The 21,753-nt window shown below is 54.3% G+C and overlaps 1 protein-coding gene across 1 annotated transcript; it reads right to left on the bottom strand.

Annotated features, from left to right (window-relative positions):
* Nucleotides 1-5,956: 5,956 nt before the first annotated feature.
* Nucleotides 5,957-13,687, bottom strand: LOC148090734 (transforming acidic coiled-coil-containing protein 3-like). The gene is made up of 13 exons (XM_087829049.1): nucleotides 13,647-13,687; nucleotides 12,230-12,305; nucleotides 11,860-12,013; nucleotides 9,993-10,045; nucleotides 9,547-9,644; nucleotides 9,001-9,088; nucleotides 8,673-8,759; nucleotides 8,113-8,189; nucleotides 7,961-8,004; nucleotides 7,267-7,343; nucleotides 6,411-6,517; nucleotides 6,237-6,357; nucleotides 5,957-6,022 (listed from the first exon to the last, which is right to left on the bottom strand). The coding sequence occupies exons 1-13, from the start codon at nucleotides 13,685-13,687 to the stop codon at nucleotides 5,957-5,959; spliced, it is 1,089 nt and encodes a 362-aa protein (XP_087685175.1).
* Nucleotides 13,688-21,753: the final 8,066 nt, after the last annotated feature.

Genomic DNA, 21,753 nt, shown 5'->3' with positions numbered 1-21,753 from the left:
CAGGGGAGTGAGCACTACCTGGCCGGGGCTAAAGGTGCTCACCCTCAGGCATGGGGGGAAAACCAGCAAAGGGTATTTTCTCTCCTCAAACCAATTAAAAATGGGGAAAAAGGCCCTAGCTGTTTATCTCAGTGGTTAGAGCATCACCCCTATGGTCCCAGTTTCGTTTCCATTCAATGGCACATACCTTATTGCAGCAGGCTCAATCCCTGGCCCTGATTAGCGCGAGCCTGAGGAAACCAATCAATGTGTGCCCTTCACATGACTGCTTCTCTCCCTCTCGCCCTCCCACCCTCTGAAAAGCAAAGGAAATAATATCCTCGGGTGAGTATTGAAAAAGGGCGGCAAAGGACCTGAACAGCCACTTCTCCAAAGAGGACACATGGATGGCCAACAGGCATATGAAAGATGCTCAAAGTCACTAATCACAGAGATGCAAATTGAAGCCATAATGAGCTATCACCTCACACCTGTCAGAATGGCTCCATCAACAAATCAACGAACGACATGTACTGGTGAGGGTCTGGAGAAAGGGGAACCCTGGTACACTGCTGGTGGGAATGCAGACTGGTGCAGCCACTATGGAAAACAGTGTGGAGGGTCCTTAAAAAATTAAAAATGGAGCTGTCTTTTGACCTAGTGATCCCACCTCTAGGAATATATTCTAAGAATCCTGAAACACCAATCAGAAAGAATATATGTACCCCTATTTTCGTAGCAGCCCAAGTGCCCATCAGTAGATGAGTGGATAAAAAAGCTGTGGGACATTCACACAATGGAAAACTATGCAGCTGCAAAAAAGGATGCCTTACCCTTTGAGATAGCATGGAGGGACTGGAGAGTATTATGCTAAGTAAATTAAGCCCGTCAGAGAAAAACAAATATCACATGGCCTCATTTATATGTGTAATCTAAAGAACATAATATACTGATGAGCAAGATAGGACTGCAGACAGGGAAGTAGGGAACAGACTGACAGATCTCAGAAGGAAGGTGGGAAGGAGGGCGGGAAGAGATTAATCAAAGAACTTATAAACATATACGCGTAGCCCATAGACACAATAAGCAGGTGAAGGCCTGGGGTGGGGTGGGAGATGGGTGGAGGGGGCAAAGGGGAAAAATGGAGGATATCTGTAATACTCTCAACAATACAATAAATTTATTTAAAAATGACATAGGGTAGCTGAATGGATAAGAAAGCATGACCCATATATATGCTGTCTACAAGAGACTCACACAGAATATTCAAAATATTCACACAGATTGAAAGTGAAGAGATGAAAAAATATTCCATGGAAATGGTAATGAAAAAAAAAAAAAGCTGGGGTAGCAATGTTTATATCTGACAAAACAGACTTCAAAACAAAGGCCATAAAAGAGACAAAGAAGGTCACTATATAACAGTACAGGGATGGATTCAACAAGAAAATATAACCCTTGTAAACATATATACACTCAACATAGGAGACAAAAGTGTATTTAAAAAATCTTGGTGGACTTTAAGGGAGATATCAACTGCAATATAGTCATAGTAGGGAATTTTAACACTCCACTGTTATCAATGGATAGATATCCCAGACAAAATATCAACGAGGTAACCTTGTTGACACTTATACCTGGAGCTTGAGCCACTGCAGGTTGGTCCTTAAATGACACACTGGATTACCTGGATTTAATTGTTATTTACTAAACAGTTCATCACAAAGCGGCAGAATACACATTCTTCTCAAGTACATATGGAACATTTTCAAAGATAGACAACATGTTTGGACACAAAATAAGTCTTAACAAATTTAAGAAGTACTTGGTCCCTAGGAGGTTTCACTCAGTGGTTAGAGCATCAGTCTGCATGCAGACTGAAGGGTCCTGGGTTTGATTCTGACCAAGGGTATGGACCTCTGTTGCAGGCTTAATCCCATGTGCAGGAGGCAACCAGTGAATGTGTCCCTCTCACATTGATGTTTCTCTCTCTGCCTTCCACTCTCTCTGAAAAGCAATGGAAAATATCCTCAAGTGAAGATTAAAAAAAAAAAGAGGAGCCTGGCGGTGTGGCTGTGGTTGAGCATCAACCCATGCACCAAGAGGTCGCCGGTTCGATTCCAGTCAGGGCACTTAAGTGCAGGAGGCAGCCAATTGATGTTTCTATCTTTCCCTTCCTCTCTCTCTAAAATCTATAAATACATTTAAAAAAAAAAACAAATTCAAGAAGAAGATTGAAATCATATCAAGCATTTTCATGGGTCACAATGGCCTGAAACCAGAAATCAAGTACAATAACAATAAAAACTCAAAAACATGCAAACATATGGAGGCTAAATAGCATGTTATTAAACAATAAATGAGATCAAGAAAGAAATAAAACATTACCTGGCAACAAAAGAAAATGAACACACAACAACCCATGCAGCAAAAGCAGTCCTAAGAGGAAAATTCACAGCACTACAGGCCTAGAGGTTGCCCGCACCACCAGCCCCTCATCCACTCCTCCAGACCCCAGGCACCCTCACCACCTCTCCCCAGTCATGGTCACTGGTCCCCATGCACCTGATTCCTAATCTGTGGACTGGCCTTGGCAGGTTCCTCAAGGCCCCTCAGCTTCTTAGCTGCTCCTGTGTCAGGAACCAGCCTGAAAGACAAACAGAGTTCCAGTGGTGGGAATGAAAGAGAAAAACACAGTTACAGGATTAGGAGGGCTGCCCTCCGATGAGGTGCAGCCCCAAATGGCTTCAACACCTTTATTACAGAGTGATTAACAAACAACTGGTAAGGAAGGGAGGGTGATACAAAGTAGTTCTTTCCAGGCTGCACAAACACACTTTCAGCCTCAACATCCTGTCTCCTGCAGGAGCTCAGACCTTTGTAACTATCTTAATTTCGGCTCCCCACAGGAACCTGCGGGGAGGGTTGAGTCCCTGGCTCCAGGCCCTCAGGCTACGTGGACCATGTCCAGACACGTAGTGGGCTCTCAATATCAAGGGTAATTGTGGGGAGGGTCGATTCCCTGACTCCAGACCCTCAGGTGGCATGGACCATGTCCAGACACGTCACCAGCTCCCAACACTCCTGGATGAGAATACACCCCATTTCTGTCTAGGGATGGGAGATATGGGGTCCCTGTGCAGAGGAGAGGGTGGGATGGGGGGTCGTTGGGCAGGGGAGTGGGTGGGATGGGAGATTCTGTCCAGGGGCAGGTGGAATGGGTGCCAGGGATGAGGTAGAACTGACATGGGGGTGGGGTCAGAGAAGTGGTTGCCACTTTGGGGTGGGGTGGGATGGGGGACTGCATGTGGAGAGCAGGAGCCTATGTTATTCCAGGGAAGGGGCCCAGCATGAAGAGGAGGGGCCCAGAAATCTGCTTTGAGTAGCAGGACTGTGGGGTTCTGGACTGGCTTGGAGGGGACTATGCCCATCGCCCACACCCCTGCAATCAGTGACCTGGGGCCTGATAAAACTTGAACACATCAACCTGGGACATCACGTCTACACCTGTGGGGTGCATTCCAGGGGCTGAGTCCCCCCAAAGTGACCACTCCACACAGAATGGACAAGAGTGTGGTGGGTCAGAGCCTTGAGCAGAAGGGCTGAAGAGTCCTCATGGGTGGCCGGGCTGTGGGCTGGGAGGTGGGGGCTCTGTGCAGGAGGAACACTTGTGCTGAGGCCTGAGTGTGCAGGATCAGCTGGTTTGGGTGAGGGCATCAAAGGATCCCTCCGGAGAAGTGGTTTTTAAGCAGAGAGGCAAAGGCTTAAGGCAGCATCCAGCTGGCCCAGTTCAAGGGCTTGTCACTTATACCTGGAGCTGGAGCCACTGCAGGTTGGTCTTTGAACATGGGAGGGAGGGTTCCTGACTGCTTATAAATGGGCCTCCTGTAGCTGTACTCACAATGGGAGCAGCACGGCTCCTGAAAGACAGACAGGAACTGCCACAGGGATGAGACCACTGGGCTAGAGCGCAGAGCGTCCTGGGGAGCAGGGGGCAGAGTGGCCCCTAGGTCCCTGCCTCCAGCCTGACCTCTTGCCCCTATACCAGGCACTCTCCTCCAAACACAGAGAACAGATACACCCTCTACCTGTGGGGTCCAAGACGCCCACTGGCAAGCCAGAACCTACAGTGCAGTTCCCCAGCCAGGACATCACTACTGGTTCCCAATGTTGCCCCACAGCCTCCACCAGGCTCGGTGCTGCTGCCCAATTTCAGGCCAGTCCAGGGGAGGCTGGTCACCACCTAGAGTCCCAGCCAAGATCAGTGCCAGGCCTAGAACCTCAGCCCTCACAATGGGTCTGACTGGTGAGAGCTCAGCCTGGGTCCTGTGCAGGGTCCCCGTTCCTGTTAATAGTAAATACCCTTTGCTGGTTTCCCCCCCATGCCTGAGGGTGAGCACCTTTAGCCCCGGCCAGGTAGTGCTCACTCCCCTGCACTTGTCCTGCTCCTGGAGCACAGCAAGGTCTCCGCCCAGCAGCACCAGCCTCACCTGGGACAGTTAGACATGCAGAGCTCGGCCTGCCCAGACCTATTGGTCACAACTCAGGAGCCCCATGCCCTCCAGTGGGCTCTGGGGGCCTCAGGGTGAGGACATGGCTCCAGGGCACATGGCCACATCTCAGCCTGTGACCAGTGTCCAGCAAGCTCTATTCCCATCTGTGTCCAGGGTCTGGGCCCCGAGATGCCCCTGCAGGCTGAGCCCCTAACCTGTTCAGAAGGGCTCCTGGGGCTGTCTTACTCCGCCCTGTGCCTGCCCCAGGGCTACAGTACCACCCTGCAAGTGCACGCCCCTGGGCCCCATCCCCTTACAAGGTCAGTGAAGAAGGGACCAAGGGTCCAATGGTCCAGCGAGCTTGTAGGACCGGCTCCTCTGGAGCAGGCCCTGGGATGCAGCCCAATGCCCACTGGACCCAGGTGTTCACTCTGATAATTTTCTTTTTAAAATTTTTTAAATTGATTTTTAGAGAGAGAGAGGAAAGGAGATAGAGAAACATCACATTGGTTGAATCTCGTATGTGCCCCGACTGGGGATCTAATCTGCAACCTTGGCGTAATTGGGCGATGCCCTAGCCAACTGAGTTACCCAGCGAGGGCCTGAGACATTTTCTGTGAGATTTCAGAGCTCCCGTCACAAGCTGCAAACATGCGGTTGGGGTTCTCCAGAGCACAGCCCCAGACATCATCTCAGCTGCTGGATAGAACCCGTCTCCTACGAGCCTCACCTGGCAGCACTAGCTCAGGAGGTACTGAGCCCAGCTGGGGAACCTGAAGTCTGCGGGGCACACGGACCTCCTCCTTCCTCGGGGAACGTTTTGCTCTTAGGCTTCATGGGACTGGGAGAGGCCACCACAGCAGCCGGGACACTGCCAGTCCAGGTGTGAGTTAGCCGTGGCCTCCACAGCCCTCGGCCGCCCTCAGTGAGCGCTCCACTCGCGGGACTGCAGCCTCGCCCAGAGACACGGGCCAGCCGGCCCAGCTCCCTGTGTTTGTTTTCACGTGAAAACTTCAGCCCCCTGGATTCTGACCTGCGGGCGGGAGGGGCACCGAGCAGGCTGGCAGCTCCGAGGTGTGGGCAGAGGAGGGCCAAAGGCACCGTGCGTGATGGCGGCCCTGGCAGACTCAGCCAGAGCTGGAAACGTTCGTTTCGATCAGAACAGAGCAATTTCGGCACTAAGCTCAAAGGAAACTTTATTTAGTCTTCCTTTTTAAAATTTAATTCTTTTCGCCACGGACCTTCCCATGCCCTCTTCCACCACAGCCCACACCCCCCCCCCCCCCAGCAATCACCACGGTGTGGTCTCTGTCAATCGTTCTTCTTTTGTTGTTTTTGCTCAGTGCCTCCTGCTCCTCTACTTAAATGTCTTTTTAAAGCAATCAAGTTTAAAGATGAGCTGAGTTTGGGAGAGAAAGAACATGAAACCTGACAGACAGACAGACAGACAGGAGGGCAAGTGAGCACAGGGCGGGGGCCCCAGGTCAGGGCTGCTCTATCCTGGCAGCGAGTTCCTCACAGATGCTGATGAGCTCACTGTTGTCTTTGTCCTGAAGGAGAAACATCAGACCTCTCAGTCTCCCGGTGCTCAGACCTGGCAGCAGGGACCCAGGTGGCGCCTGGCCTGGCATCTGAGAGGAGTCTGGGAGGAGGGCAGTTGCCCAGCCTGGGAGCCAGCAGGCCACAGGGCCACTGTGACAGGGCAGGTCCCAAGGAATAGGGGCTCACCCCTCCCGCTGCCCAGGGCCTCAGGCCCGTGCCCACCTTCTGCTCCAGGTCCTTCTCCAGCCAGTGGACACGCATCTGCTCCTGTCTGAGTCTTGCCTGGGAGGCCAGCTCCTCTGCCTCAGCCTTCCTCTGGACCTTGGCAATCTCCTGGTAGGCCCTGGACATGCAGACAGCAGGCTCAGCCTCACCTTCTCCCCGGCATCCCCACACAGCCCGAGTTTCTCCTCTATGAGGGCCTCCAGGGCCTGGTACCTGTGGCGCTCCTTCTCGATTCTGTCCATGTAGAAGGCCATCCACTTTCTCAGGGACTCTTCATTCTTCAAGGGGGAAGGCATGTTACTGCTGCCAGTTCCCTCCTCTGGGGGACTGGCCCCAGAGTCAGCTGTGGACAGGTCCCTGTCCAGGCTCTCTGGAACATTCGTGAAGCAGCAGCTCGGACAAGAAGGCCACAGGGGAGCAGCACTTGCCATATTTCTTTTTGAAAAGGCCCCTCCACACACAGCCCAGGCGTCCCCATCCCTGGACACCAGGCACGACCCCCTACCCCTCTGGCGGCCATCGCCTCCTGGCCCCTCAGCCTGCCTGGCACCAGAGCTATCCTTTGCCCGCAGCCCTCTCTGTGGCCCGGACTCCTGCTGCCCTCATGCAGGGGCCCCTGAGGTTGAACTGGGCCAGGCCCTTTTCCAGAAGGCAGCTGCTGGCTCCTCGGTGCCTACTGTCACCAGAGTATCTGTTCCACCCCCATGGCCCTGCCTTCAGGCTGTGCCCTACAGTTCCTCTGCTCACGTGCTGTGTCTCCCAGGCCGACAGCACCTCCCCTCCCCGGGCCTTGTGCCAGGTGCCAAGTTTAAGGGACCAGGGTGCTGTGGGGAGAGCAGCCTCCTGCCCAATGGGCTTGGGACTAGGCGGGGACAAGGTGGGGACAAGGTGGGGACACAGGCGGCCCAGCTGGGTCCCCCTGCAGGATGGCACAGCCCCTCCTCTGGCACAGCAGCCCTAATGTCTTCCTTCTCTGTCCCTGCAGCCTCTTGACAAGGTCAGGGAATGACTTTTGCATGGAACTCACATCTGCTCTCAGCTGTTTTTGTTCCTGAATCTCTTGGATCTGGGCTTTGGCCAGTTCCTGCATTTTCTGAGCCTCCTCTTGCAAAGAGAAAAGCAAAAGGGGTTAGGGGGCAGTCTCCATGCTGGTGCAGCAGGTGATTGAGGGCAGGAGGCAGGTGAAGGTGGGAAGGAGGAAAGGCAGGTGAGGTCAACCACAGCACACCCAGGAACCCCTAGAGGAAGGTGAGAAAGCACCTCCCTACCCTGCTCTCCCAGAGCAGGACCTAGGGCACAAGTTCCTAGAAGACAGCTGTTTCCTCAATATCAGGTCTACTGGAACCCAAGAGGGCGGACATGAACCCAGGGCCCAACGGTAGAGCCTGTGGTGACACCTGTCCCCACATTTTAGGGCCTCTGGAGCCTGAGTCCCTTGCCTGGGGAGAGGCAGGGTGCTCCCACCCTCCAGCCCCAGCCTGGACACACCCAGAGCCCGATACCCACAGGGGCCGAAGCTGGACGCACAGCCACGGGAAGAGCCCCTCTATTCACTGCTGTGGCGCCAGCTGCTAGCTCAGGTTCTGGCCAGTTTGGGGACTGTGAGCACCAGCCACACAGCCTGACCAGGTCTCTATGACCCCAGCTGCATCCCCACTGGCGGCCGTGGCGGCCAAGACGGAAGCTGCTATTTGGAAGCGGAGCCTGTGGGCCACACTTACCCATTGTCTGGGACAAGAGGCTCTTCAACTCGTCCATCATCTTCCTGCAGGAGGAGCAGATGCATGTGAGAGTGGTGACGAGCCTCTCCCCCACCCAGCCCTGTCAGCCCTGCCAACCTTTCCCCATCTTCACATCCACCCACAGGCCTCACCAAATCTCCAGGATTTCCTGGTGCAGCTCCTCACAGCAGCTCCTCAGCTGCAGGTTCTCTTTCTCTGTGGCCTCCACCTACACAAACCACAGCCCTCCTGCCTCATTCTCTGGACATCAGCAGGCTGGGCCAGCAGCTGCCCATTGAGAGCCCCTCTTCCCATGGGGTGTCAGGTGTCAGAGCCCATCTAGCTCCCCTTCATGGGCAGGTGTTCTGGGGGTCCCACAGCTGTGTGTGGGTGTGTGGGCAGGGGCACATCTTGCTACAGGTGAGGCTGGGGAGCAGCTTGGGGTGGGGTGTGGTGGCAGAGTGAACACCACACTGGAGGCAGCTTGTAGCAGGGCAGGGGCCAGGGACAGTGAGGCCAGGGCAGGGCACAGTGGCCAAGACACAGCCTGGGTCCATCTGCTAGCTGGGCGAAGGCCAGGCTGAGTAAGTGACATCAGCAGTGCCCCCAACAGCAGCACCAAGGTGGCTGCACTCAAGAGCTGCAGCCTGCAGGTGGGAGCAGCATGATGTGACCCCCACCCACCCCCCACATACACACACCTCACCTGCACTGCTGCATCCACGCCCTTCTGGCTGTACTGCAGCACATCCACAAGGGGGTCCCCGGGCCCGAGGACACACGGAGCTGGGCCCAGTACCTGTGGGGGGACAGAGACCAGCTAGGCCCCAAGCTCCTCTCAAATTCAGCTCTGCCCTAGGGTCAGGGAGGACAGGTCCTCAGAGGCAGGAGGCTCCAAGACAGCAAGGTAGTGACCAGAGACAAGGAGAGGCCCTATGGTCCCACAGCCCACTGACCTCTGGACCTTCAGATCCCTGAATGTAAGACTCAGTCCCTTAACACACAATTGTCTCTACACGAGAAAGGGCTGAAGCGCTCACAGGAAGGTCCTGCACTCCCAGGAGGTCCACGGTCACCAGCTTGGCAGTGGGCGGGCTTCCTGAAGAAGGTGCAAGAGTGTCCTGCACACTGAAACCAGAACAGAGGTACACCAGCCCCGTTTTCCTCCAGAGCTGGGTCTGCACGGGCTTCCCCCACAGGGCCAGTCAACGTTTTAGGAATTGTGGGCCACACGGCTGTCCCATCTGGTGAACCTGCTGTCCTAGAGAGACAGCAGCGAGGCGGCCGAGGGCAGGAACGCGTCACTGCACACACAGAGCTTCTGTGGAGGAGGGGGCAGTGAGCCCGTGGACCCACCCCGGGTCGCGCTGTCCTGCTCCCCAGCCATCCTCACTGTGGATGTTCTGGCCCATTTCTCCCGACGTTTCCTTTTCAAAGTCACAAGTGAGGTGGCATCGCCACCCTGCACCCGGGGGCCTTAGCTCAGGGTCTGCTGTTCAGAAGCCGCATCATGCCGCCTCAGCCTGGAGGACTCTGCTCGCCATGCAGCTCCGCCCCCGCACCGAGCGGTCCCAGAGGCTGCACACCTGATGGTCTCCGGGGCCGCAGGCGCCGGCCTCTCGGGACTGCCTTCCAGGAGCGGATCGAACTTGAGGAATAAGGACTGCTTCCTCAGGGCCGACTCCTGAAACCCAAGGGGGCTGCACATCAGCAGGGTCCCCACTGCCCAACAGACAACAGCCCCAAAGGACCCTAAGACGTCACTGCACTGAGACACCTCCCAGGTGGGATCGACCCCAGCACAGAGCAGCGAGCCCTCAAGTTTGCTCTGGTGACCCAGGATGGGACTCTGCTGGGACACGGGACATGACTAAGAAAAGCAACTGCAGGAAGAGGCCCCAGAGAGGGCCAGCGCAGCCTGACATTTGGCCTGAAAAACCGTCCCGGCTGCCAAGGTGTGACAGCTGCTCTAGAGAAAGTCCCTCTTTGAGACCCACCCTCAGGAAAGGCTGCAGCAGGTGCAGGTTCTCACCTGGGATGTCCCGAACTGCTCCAGGTAGTCCACATCGGGCCCCATGCCTAGAACTGAGGGGAGCACATCAGCACCACCACCAGCGCCCCACACCCGGCCAACTGCTTCCTCGTGAAACACAGGCCAGCCCAGCAGCTTCGTGACCATGCAGAGGCCATCCCCAGAGCCCCCAGTGCTCAGAATGTGCCAACACTAAGCTGTGAACACCCTGCCCACCACCCATCCTGGACCTGGGACCAGATCGTTTTGCGGGGCCCTGCTGTGCACTACCGGGTATTGAGAAGCAATCCCCACGGCTGACAACCAGAAGCGTCCCCTGGGGGCTAAACCATCCCGGTTGAGAACCACTCTTTCAAACTACCCCAGAAAAGTCCTTTAGTTTTCAATAACATGAACTTTCCTTAAAAAGCCTAAGGCTGCCTCATGCCATATATAACGACTCAAAATGGGTCAAACACCTAAATATAAGAGCTAAAACTATAAAATTTCTAGAGCAATACATAGGGAAAGTTTTCATGACTTTGGCTTTGACAACGATCTCTTAGAATGGACACCAAAATCAAAAGCAACAAAAGGAAAAACAGAAATGGGCTTCAAAGTGAGTGTTTGTGCTCCAGGGACACACAGTCAACTAGGCGCAAAGACAGCCACAGGATGAGAAAAATGTTGTACATTATGTGTCCGATCAGGGATTCCTCTCTAGAAGACATAAGAAGCCTTGATAACAAGGGACAAATAAACATGGGCAAGGGACTTGACAGACATTTCTCCACAGAAGACGTGGAAAGGCCAGCAAGGACGTGAAAGGTGCTCACCATCACGGTCACCGGGGGACGCAAATCAGAGCACACAGGTCATGCTGCACACCCACTGGGGCAGTGAGAACCAAGAGTCAGACAGCGAGTTTGGCGAGGACAAGGAGAGGCGGGACCGCCTTGCCCCTGGGGATGAGACAGAGCTGACCCCGTGGGAAAGTCCCCAGTCCCTCAGGAAGTTAAGACAGTTACCTGGGAGCAGGAACTTACACCCAAAAGCAGAGAAAATGCACGTCTGCCCACCGCGGGTGCACGCATGTTCACACAGCTGGAAGTGCAGCCTCACGGAAGCCCAACCACCGGGGCGTGAATGACAAGCTGCTGTCTGTCTGTCTACACGCAGGTCACTCACGCTCCAACACGGCCGACCTGACGTGCTCAGTGAGAGCAGCCAGACTCAAAACCATGACACGTGACTCAGGGTCCCCTGGGGGTTGCGGGCCTGCCCTAGCGGAGTCTCTCCATGGCTCCTGGCGCACCTGTGTGAGGACATGTGCTTGTCCTGCCAGGTGAGCCCCACCCCGTTTCCCATCTCCTCTCCGCCTGCAGTTTTCAAGCACCTCAAACAGAGATGCTGTCGAGCAGCCTCACGTCTTTTAAATCGAGTCAGTCACGTGTCCTCACTGAGCCCACCTTGGGTCAGCGACCAGCCCCTCCCTGTACGGAAGCCAACTTAACCGCATCAGCACCACGAGGGAGGTTTGAGCTCCTGGGCTCCTCCTTGTGGGGTCGAGGTTCCAACAGTGTTTCTCTCATGACCACTGAGCCCAGGGGTCCGTGCACCTGTAGCTGCCACAGCCTCACTCGTACCTTTGCATACTGTTCTAGGTGAGTCTACGGTTTCCATTTCCAGAGTCCTTCACATCAAAGGGACCTCCTGGAAATGCCCATCTTGATAAACCAGTTTCTGCACGAGCCCCATTTATAGTCAGGAGACCCAGCTGCCTGTAGAAGGATCATCTGCAACCACCACTCAGCACACACACTCCTGAGACATGTTTCAGGCAAACCAACAGCAGGGACAGAGGAGTGGTGACCCAGGGGCAACGTACCCTCAGCTGGGTCTCTGAAAATCTCCTCGCTCAGACCTGAGGAAGGCTCTGGCCCCTGCAGAGCAGGGTGTGCTGCGTCGTTAGGTGAGGCTGTGGGCTCGCCGCCTGGGCTGCTGGGGGGAGCCCCTGGCTCTGAAGAAGTCACGGCCCCCTCCTGGAAGGAAGAGGGTCACCTGGGTGGTGCAGTTTGAGCATCTTGTGAAGTCAAGTGTCCCGGACGGGGCCTCCGCCTCACCCCGTCTCCTCAAGGTGAGGGGCGTGGGGTAGGGGTGGGGCAGCAGTGTGTCCCACCCCCTGGCCTCCCTCCGCTTTATGCGCAAACAGCGGCGACAGTGTGAGGACGTGCTCACGAGGGGCACACGCTCCGTACCTCGCCCGCCGTTCCTGAGGCCCCCGCTGTGGTCCGCAGCACTGGTGTGCCATCTGCTGAGGCTGGAGGCGCCTGCCTGAAGACACAGGGTCAACGGGGCCTTTCCCCCCAACCCCCCTGGGCACTGAGCTGCCACCTGCCCTGTGCGCCCTCACCTAGAAAGCAGTCACTGGGGCTAAGATGGGTGGTCGGCAAAGGCCCCCCCCCACCTATGAGAGAATGAGAGCCTGGAGGGAGGGAGGGAGGCCTTGGAGGCTGGTTGGGGCTCTGAGGGCTTTTCAACTCAATGGCAGCAGCCCTGAGATTCATCTGTCTTTTTTACCAAAAAATCGTCAAGAGGCCAAGTAGGTGAGAGGCAGCTGGGCTGATCAGGGGCTCTGGGTACAAGTGCAAGTGCGGGCACTGGCTAAGCTGCTCTTATCAGCCAACACCGGGCGGCCACGAAGCAGCTGCCTGGAGCAGAGAGTGGCATGAGGAGGCAGGCACACTGGGACTCCTGCCTGAGGAGCCACACTCACAGGTGCTGACAGCCCTCGGTGCCCCGGGAACTGCAGGCTTTCCTTCTCTAGGTAACTTTCGGTGGAGGGGACCTAACAGGGCGTGGCCCTGCTCTCTCCTGCTTTTCCACACTAGCCCCCTGCCTTGAGGCCCCTTCTCGGGCGCATCGAAGTGCCATTTCCAGCCCAGGTTCCTCCTGCAAACACCATGGAGCAGCCACCCAACACTGCCACCCTCACTCACTAGCTGGGAGGTGAGGCCCCTGCAGCCCCTGGACCCACTGGCCTGATCTGGGGACATTCTGGGCACCGGGTGTCTCCACCACCTCCGAGCGAGTGGAAGCCTGGGTCATCCAGCTTGTCCCAGTCAGGTCCTAGGACCCCTGGGGAGGAGGAACAGGACCGCCGTCTGCCTCCTTGGGGGCCTTTTCCTGCCTTGCCTCTGAGGACACACAGGTCACTGAGAGACAGCAGAGATGGGACAGATCAAAGGGAAGGTTTTCTGTGCTAGCCTATTTTCCCCTTATGGTCCAGGACAGTCAGAGCACAAGAGGGCCAGCTTTTCACTGAGGACAGGAATGCAGGAAGGACAGGAAGGCAGGAAGGACAGGAAGGGCAAGAAGGCTGCCTTCAGCCAGAGCAGGGCCTGGCTCCTGGGCCGCCTTCCCTGGGTCTTCTCCTGGTCTCCCCAGGCCTCTGTTCTGTGGCCCTTGAAGCGGGTGAGATCCCAAAGCCAGGAGGCAGCGTCTGAGCAACCGGGTTTCCCTTCCTTCTTGGGGTTGTTGTAAAAGAACAGACTTGATCCACGCTAGTCTCTTTCAGTTGAATTTCAAAGGGAAAAGTACAAAGTGAGGTTGAAAAGGAAACCTGGGCAGAGAAACAGATTCAGATTGGAGCAGCTTCCACAGGGAAGCGGGCACATGGCCCCGAGGGTCTTTTGCTCAAGTTTGGTGACGGCCATGTTAGCGATATTTGCCCGAATAACTTTCTCTGTACATCTGAAATCTGCTTAAGAGAAAAAGCAAGTTTTAACAGCTTAAATGAGCAAAAGTCAGAACAAAACTGCCCCGAGGCCCCTCTGCGCTCTGGATGGGGAGGGTCCCCGGAGGCCAGTCGGGTCAGTGCAGCCTAATTCGGGAGAAGAGCTGCCAGCAGGGTCCTCCTTCCCACACAGGCTGAAAACGCTGCTGCATCTGCTCAGTGGGCCACCACCCAAGCAAAACACCTGTGGCCTGGTAAGGCTGCTCAGAAGCTCCTCCTGCTTAATCTCAAGTGTTTCAAGCCCCAACCCACCCGGCCAGGATGCCGACCAGGTTACACACAGACAATTCCTCTGCTTCTAAGAGTGAGACCTAACTGTCAGCTTTCTCCAAGGCTTGATGTTTTTTTTGTCTTTTTGTGTGTTTTTTTTTTTTTAAATATATCTTTATTGATTTCAGAGAGAGGGAGGGAGAGAGAGAGAAACATCAATGATGAGAGAGTCACTGATCAAGCCCACAACCGGGCATGTGCCCTGACCGGGAATCGAACCCTGATTGCCTGGATCCCAGGTCGATGCTCAACCACTGAGCCACACCCAGCCGGGCTCCAAGGCTTGATGTTAAGAACACAGGGCTAGCCCTAGGCAGTTGGAATCGGTGGTTAGAGTGTCAGCTGGTGGACTGAAGAGTCCTAGGTTCGGTTCCAGCCAAGGGCACGTACCTCGGTGGCAGGCTCAGTCCCCGGCCCAGGTCAGGGCACATGGGGGAGGCGACCAGACACACGGGAGTTTTCTCCTCCCCTCCTGCTCTGCCCTCCTCTCTCTCTCTCCCTCCCTCCCTTTCTCCCTCTCTGAAAAGCAATGGGAAAAATATTCTTGGTGAGGATTAAAAAAAAAAAGAAAAAAAAAAAGAATACAAGACTACATGAAAACTAAAAGCTTCTGCACAGCGAAAGAAACCACCTACAGAATGAGAAAAGGAGCCCACGGTGTGGGAGGACATATTTGCCAAGGATACATCAGATAAAGGGTTAATTTCCAAAATATATAAGGAACTCATACAACTTAACAAATGAAGACAAATGATTCCAATTAAAAAATGGGCAAAGGAGCTAAATAGCCACTTCTCCAAAGAGGACACACCGATGGCCAACAGACATACCAGAAATGCTGAAGGTTGCTAATCACCAGAGATGCAAATTAAAACCACAATGAGGTGTCACCTCACACCTGTCAGAATGGCTCCATCAACAGATCAACAAACGACATGTGCTGGCGAGGGTGTGGAGAGAGGGGAACCCTAGTACACTGCTGGTGGGAAAGCAGACTGGTACAGCCACTGTGGGAAACAGTACGGAGCTTCCGCAAAAAAATTAAAAATGGAGCTGCCATTTGACCAGTGATTCCACTTCTAGGAATATATCCTAAGGTTCCTGAAACACTAATCAGAAAGAATATATGCACCCCTATGTTCATAGCAGCACAGTTGACAATAGCTAAGATCTGGAAATAGCCCAAGTGCTCATCAGTAGATGAGTGGATAGAACAGCTGTGGGACATTCCCACCAGCTGTAAGAAGGAAGGATCGGCATGGAGGCACCTGGAGAGCATTATGCTAAGTGAAACAAGCCAGGCAGAGAAACAAGTCTCACGTGATCTCACTCATAGGTGGAATCTAACAAACCAAATCAACTGATGAGCAAAGCAGATCCAGAGACATAGAACCATGGAGCAGCTGGAGCAGTTCAGAGGAGAGGCAAGGGTGGGGAGTGGGTGGGGAGGGATTAATGAGAGGATTTAGATGCATGTATGCACGACATACGGACACAGGCAGTAGTGTGGAGAAGGCCTGGGGGTGGATGCCGGGTCGAGGGGATCGATGGGGGCAAAAAGGGGACATGTGTAACAGTTTCAACAATAAAGGTGAATATAAATAATAAATAAGAAAGAACACGAGGCTAGCCCTAGCTGGTTTGGCTCAGGGGTTAGGGCATCTGCGAGCAAACTGAACGGTCTTGGGTTTGATTCCGGCCAAGGGCACTTACCTCGGTTGCACGCTTGATGCCCACCCCCTGAGAGGTAACCAATCAACCTGTCTTCCATCACCTTGATGTTTCTCCCCCCCAACTCTCTCCACTCTCTTGGAAAAGCAATGGAAAAACTATCCTCAGGTGAGGATTAAGGAAACAACAACAACACAACACTGGGCTAATCTGCAAGCAAAAGGGAGACCCCAGTGGAATGCAGAGGAGAAGACACCACACAGATGTGGTTGGGACACTCGATGAAGTCAGAGAGACGAAACTGAGGCCAATTTGTTGGCAAGAGCACTGAGATGCCAAGTGCTCTGGGCAGAGGCCGGGAGAAACCTAACCAAGGTGACAGGTGACAAGACAGAATTGCCCCGTCACGTTTGTCACAGGTGTTACAAAGTGCAGGACGTCAAAAGCACCAACACTTCTCTGTTTGGGTCCAGACTTGAGGAGAGTGTTCTGATCCAGTGGTGTTACCCAGAGCCAGACAAGCCTGGAGCTTGCTGCTCATGCTGGGACTTACGATCCTGTGGGTCTGTGCATCCTGCAGCCGTGTCTGAAAAGCTGCCACCTCCCAGGGCCAAGAGCTAGAAGGGCTGCAGCAAAGAGGAAGACCAGGTGCTCACTGAAACTCTGTGGGTAAAAGACAGGAGCCAGGTAAGTGCTAACCTGGGAAAAAACTGGAGGAGCCAGAGAACACCCAGTCCCTCCAAAGGCCTCAGCTGGAGGAGGCGGCCAAGCTGGCAGAGAACAGAGAGGCGTGGGGGTGGGGGTGGGGGGATGTGCATAAAGAGGGGACCAGGGAGGTCAGCAGGAGGGCCCCACCCAGAGGAGCTGAGGCAGGAAACAAGCAGTGAGGGGCAGGATTACTAGGCAGTACTTAGCGGGGGAGTTGAGGAGCTTCTCCACTGGGGCCTGGAGTCTCAGACACACCAGGGGCCACCAGTCAGGCCCAGGAGGTTCTAGTGCTGCCCACTCTTCCTTCCCACAGTACTTGAGATGGTCACCAACATGACATTTCCCATCTGGGAGCTGCCAGAGCACTGGGCATTGACCAGGGGTGCCCACTGGTGGGGGAGCTGGAGGGCTGGGGGGCTGGAAGGGCAAGGCCAGGGTGGCTGGGGCAGGAGCACAAGGATGGCCTGGAAAGAAAGGTCTGGGTGAAAGTCGGGGTGGGGACAAGATGCCTTGGAGGGGGTGGGGGCAACCAGATGACAGTGGGCAGGCCCTGCAGGAGGGGCAACAGGCGTCTGCCCTGGCTTGGCCAGTGGGCCACCACGCTGGGTGCCAAGCAGAGAGTAAAAGGAAGGCTGACAGCTTTTAGGCCTGGGTGACTGGGTAAAACGGGGCAGGGCCCCTTTCTGGAAGTGTCCTGCCTGGGGAGGGGGCAGAACAGGTTCTGCTTCTGCTGCCCACGGGGACCACGGGAGGGGCTCCGGTGCCGAGGCCACCCGCGCGTTCCAGTGGGGAGAGCGAGAGCCCAGGTGTCCCAACAGGTGCACCTGGGGCCCGCGATGGGGGAGACCCGCCCCTAGGGCGCCGCAGGGGGTTGGGGGCAGAGCTGTACCCTGGCAAGCAGCAGCTACCTGCGGAATTTGAGAACCGACGGGATCCCAGGGAAAGAGGGGGCGACCCACCGACCGCGCCCCACGGACGGACGGACACATCTGAGGTCCAAGGAGGAGCCGCGGGAGGGGCCGAGGCTGGGACCCAGCGCCTCACCTGCGGGCGGGGCAGGGCCGGGAGGCGGCGGAGGCCTGGGGCCCGAGCGGCCCCGCCCGGGCTTAAATGGCGAGGACCCGGGCGCCGCCGGCCAGCCCCCGGTGGGCGGGACGCCCCGGACCAGCGGCCGGCGGGAGCCCGGGCCGCCCGCGCCCCGCGCCCCGCGCCCCGTCCGGCGCGCTCGAGGGGCCGGGGAAGCCACAGCTGCGGGGCGGGGCGGGGCGCGGGGCGCTGGGGGGCGCGGCTCGCTGGGGGGCGCGGGGCGCTGAGGGGAGGGGCTCGCTGAGGGGCGTGGCTGGCTGGGGTCGGGGCTCGCTGAGGGGCGTGGCTCGCTGGGGGCGTGGCTGGCTGAGAGGCGTGGCTCGCTGGGGGCGTGGCTGGCTGAGGGGCGTGGCTCGCTGGGGGCGTGGCTGGCTGAGAGGCGTGGCTCGCTGGGGGCGTGGCTGGCTGAGGGGCGTGGCTCGCTGGGGGCGTGGCTCGCTGAGGGGCGGGGCTCGCTGAGGGGCGTGGCTGCGCGCCCGCCGCCCGGCGCAGCTCCAGCTCTGCTGCGGGAGGGGAAGGGCTGGGGCCTGAGAGCCCTTCACCTGGGTCCCAGTTCGCTGGGCTCTGAACCGGGACCAGGTGCGGCACAGCCCTCGAGGGAGGCCTGGCGAAGTCGAGCTCAGAGCGCCGCCGGGCAGACCCCGCTTCTGGTTGTGTGCGGGGCTTGAGGGCTCCACTCAGCGGGGTGCTTCTCGGAGACGCGACCTCCCAGGTACCTCCGACCTCCTCTAGGCACCATTGCCACCTCCTTTCGTGCCCAGCCTCGCTGTCCCTCTTCCAGAGTAAGGGTCTCTTGGCTCTGAAGAGAAACGTCGCCCCCTTTCAGCAGGAAGTAGCTGTAGGAAGAGATTCTGGGCCCCTTTCCTTTGCCGTAATTCAGAGCTGAGATCCCTAAGGCGCGATGTGGTGGGCAGTTAGAAAGCCATGAGCAGAACAAGGACGAGGGGCCAGGTACAGAAGGTCATCAGGGTGGAAAGCCCAGGTGCCTAGCAGGGGACAATTGAAGGGTAGGGTGGGACCTCGCCTCCAGGGTGGCCTTTCCTAGCGTGTCACTGGTCATGAGGTTTACTCCTGCCGGCTGCAGAGCCCTTGGAGTGGTGAGAAGCAGGGTCAGGGCACGTGTCGGCTACTTCCTGCTGAAAGGGGGTGACATTTTTCTGCAGACACCTCCTCACAGCCTTACATTTGCTCCCTAGGCCTCAGGAAAGGTTGAGAGCCAAAACTATGTCAGGAGACTCATCCGCGTTGGGATGTGGTGTTGACAATTGCCCTGCCCCAGATTAGAGTAGCTCCCCAAAGCAGGATGGGTTTGAGTCCCTATGGAAAAAATACAGATGGGCAACCCAGGATGTTAAAATTAAGAATTATACGCAGCATCTTAGCCAAACCCTGACTGCACGCAATGACTTGGCATATGCTAGGGATTTTTCTGTCACAGGTCTACTACATGCCTTTAGAGCAGGAGACAGAGTTCTAGTCAAAACATGGAAAACCAGGTTGCCAGACAATCGACTGGAGGAAAAATGGACCGCACCCTGACACGTGCTTCTCACCACTCCACCTGCTCTGCAGCTGGCAGGAGTAAATAAAGCCCTGGGTCCATCACACCACAGTGAAGAGGGCACCAGAAGTGGCAAATGTCTGACTTTCACCGGGTGATCTAGTTATTATCTTTCAGTATCTAATAGCTACAGTATGAATTGTTCTGATGAGTTCACTCTCCCTTATAGCAATGGACATACTAAGCCGCCAGCTGGTTGGCTTCTGATACGTGGGGTCACTTTTTATTCATATATCCCTGCCAACAGCACTGGGGTTCCTTGTTTCTTAGGATGACTGTCTTTATGCCCCAGAAACATCACTGGATCTGAACCAAAAGACACCTTCGCACAGCCGTGACAGCAGACTGCAACGACAACCTTCACCTGTAGAGCCCTGCTGAATATATTGCTTTAACCATTTTTGTTATGCTGGTAATGGCAGGCTGCCTTAATGTAGAAGTGGCCCAGCTGGCTCGTAGCATGGTAAAAGCCCTGAACGCCACTTTCGGGGCTATACATGGGATAAATCAAGAGCTGGGCCAGGTCCGGGGGGCAGTTCTAGAGATTTGGACAGCAATAGATCATTTGCTGTTGCAACATAACTACAGTAGTGAGGAATCCAAAGGAATATGCTGTTTTAATCTTTCTAACAATTTTCCTCTTTTAGACGGCATTCGCTGTATTCCATCCCCACAAACTGCCTTCAAGGGAAAAGCGGTACAGTAGGATGAGATTTTTCACCTAAAACTGATCTCATAGATATGAGATGATAGAAGAACCAGTGGGGAAATGTTAGGGGCAGAGATATTGATCATGCTCTGTTGGCTATGATAGTTAGCTATACTTACAAGAAATATTAACCATGTTCTGTTAACTGCGATGATTCTGTTCTAATTAGAAAAAGCACTTTCTAACCTGGCTGGGAATTTTACGTCCCAGGACATGGGAATTACCCTTGGAAAGTGATCCATTCTCATTTTCCAAGAACTGCCTATCATCATGGGAAGATTAACAACCTTGTTCCTGAAACAATGGAATCCAGAGGCATCCGCCCTTTGCAACCCCCAGCCCACCTTGCCTACCTCCCTATCTAATGTAATTCCTGTAATCCCTACTTTTCCATCTAATCTTTGTCCTTCTACCCAATATAAGCAGCAGGCTTATGGGCGGGCAGCTGAGCATATTTTATGTGGAGAAATCCTGCTGCTCTCCTCATTTGCCGGCAATATTGGAATAAATGCTTATATACGATTCAACCCTGTCTCTGCTTAATTGGCTCAAGTGGTGACAGGCAGCCCGGACCCATTGTTCCCTAGTTTCATTAGTATGAATATTATAATCAAGTTAAAAGATTTATCAAAATGTTTTGTTTGTTTCCACGACTGGAAATAATCTTTATTATCAAAGCCAACGTTTGCAATAAAAAGGGGGATGTTTTGATCCATTTGTCGTTGGTAAATATCACAGTTGTACTTATCAGAGAAAAAGTACAAATAAAATAAATTTGGAGAATCTTTAGGCAGGATGAATCTTGAATAAGCATGAGAAATTCATACTTGGGGAGATCTTAAAATATAACAAATTTGGCAGTGTATTTAATCATGAATCAAACATTACTGAACATCAGACAATATACTTCTAAGTGAAATTTTAAAAATATAATGTGTGTGATAAAGCTGTTTTACAAAATTCAATCCTCAGATCATCATCGTATTAATTTTGTAAGAAATCTTTAGCATTTTAGGTGTAATGATGTTGGAGACTTACGAAATATTTGGTAAGTCAAATGCAATGAACAACTAAAGGTTATAACTAAGGAGAGCAAGGTAAAGGGGAGCCCAGGCTATGCACCTGCATTGGCCCCTCCCCTCTGTAGGTCTTCACACTGACCAGGCCTACCTTAATATCCCACCATTGCAGGGTGCACTCAGCTCAGGCTTTCCCACTGGGGGTCTTTCTCTGCAGCACACATGCACAGTTTCTTACAGATCAGGAAGCAACTAACCTGGAGCAAAGGTCATGTGGGCTTTCCTGGTTTAAAGCTGATCCTCTCAGTCCACATTCCTACACATGTGAAGCCTGAGGGTCGCTACAGACACAGACTCGCAGCTCCTAGAGTGGTAAGTTTTGTGTACAGGTGAGAAACCCCAAACCCTGACTGCTTCCATGCTAGGTGGAAGCTCCACATTCATTTCTGGTGTGGACAAAATGGGGACACATGCTACCCTGACAGGCTCAGGGAGAGCCTGCAACTGTGGCCATGCAAACTCAGAGACCTAAAGTAACCACAAAGAATGGTCTGAAGTTAAAACTTGTTAACTAAAAGCAGTTTATGGCAGGTAGTCATGTCCTAGGCTAGAGTCTTTCCGGACAAAAGTCAATCTCTACCTGAACTGAGCTTTCTACAAGTCCTCTCGTGATTTTTATGGTGTTGACTATTAACGATCTTCTTCCCACCTGTGTGTAACATGTATCATTTTACTTTGTATCCAATCCCAGAGGTTTTCCCCCTTTGCTTTGTACCACCTCCCTAATCTATCACCAATGAATTTCATGTAACCTACTTACCTCTTCTCTTTTGATTATAAGAGATGTGAAATAAGGTGCAAAACTGCCATTCTCTGGAGTATTTTCTCAATAGGCTCAGATTTTGTTTCCTGAAAATTACTGGCAGTTTCATGCAAATAAACTCACAAAAATTCTTTCCAGG

Source organism: Miniopterus natalensis, chromosome 21 (genome assembly GCF_054644295.1).
Source record: "Miniopterus natalensis isolate mMinNat1 chromosome 21, mMinNat1.hap1, whole genome shotgun sequence".
NCBI classification, from domain to species: Eukaryota; Metazoa; Chordata; class Mammalia; order Chiroptera; family Miniopteridae; genus Miniopterus; species Miniopterus natalensis.
This window is presented reverse-complemented; position numbering and strand designations above follow the sequence as displayed.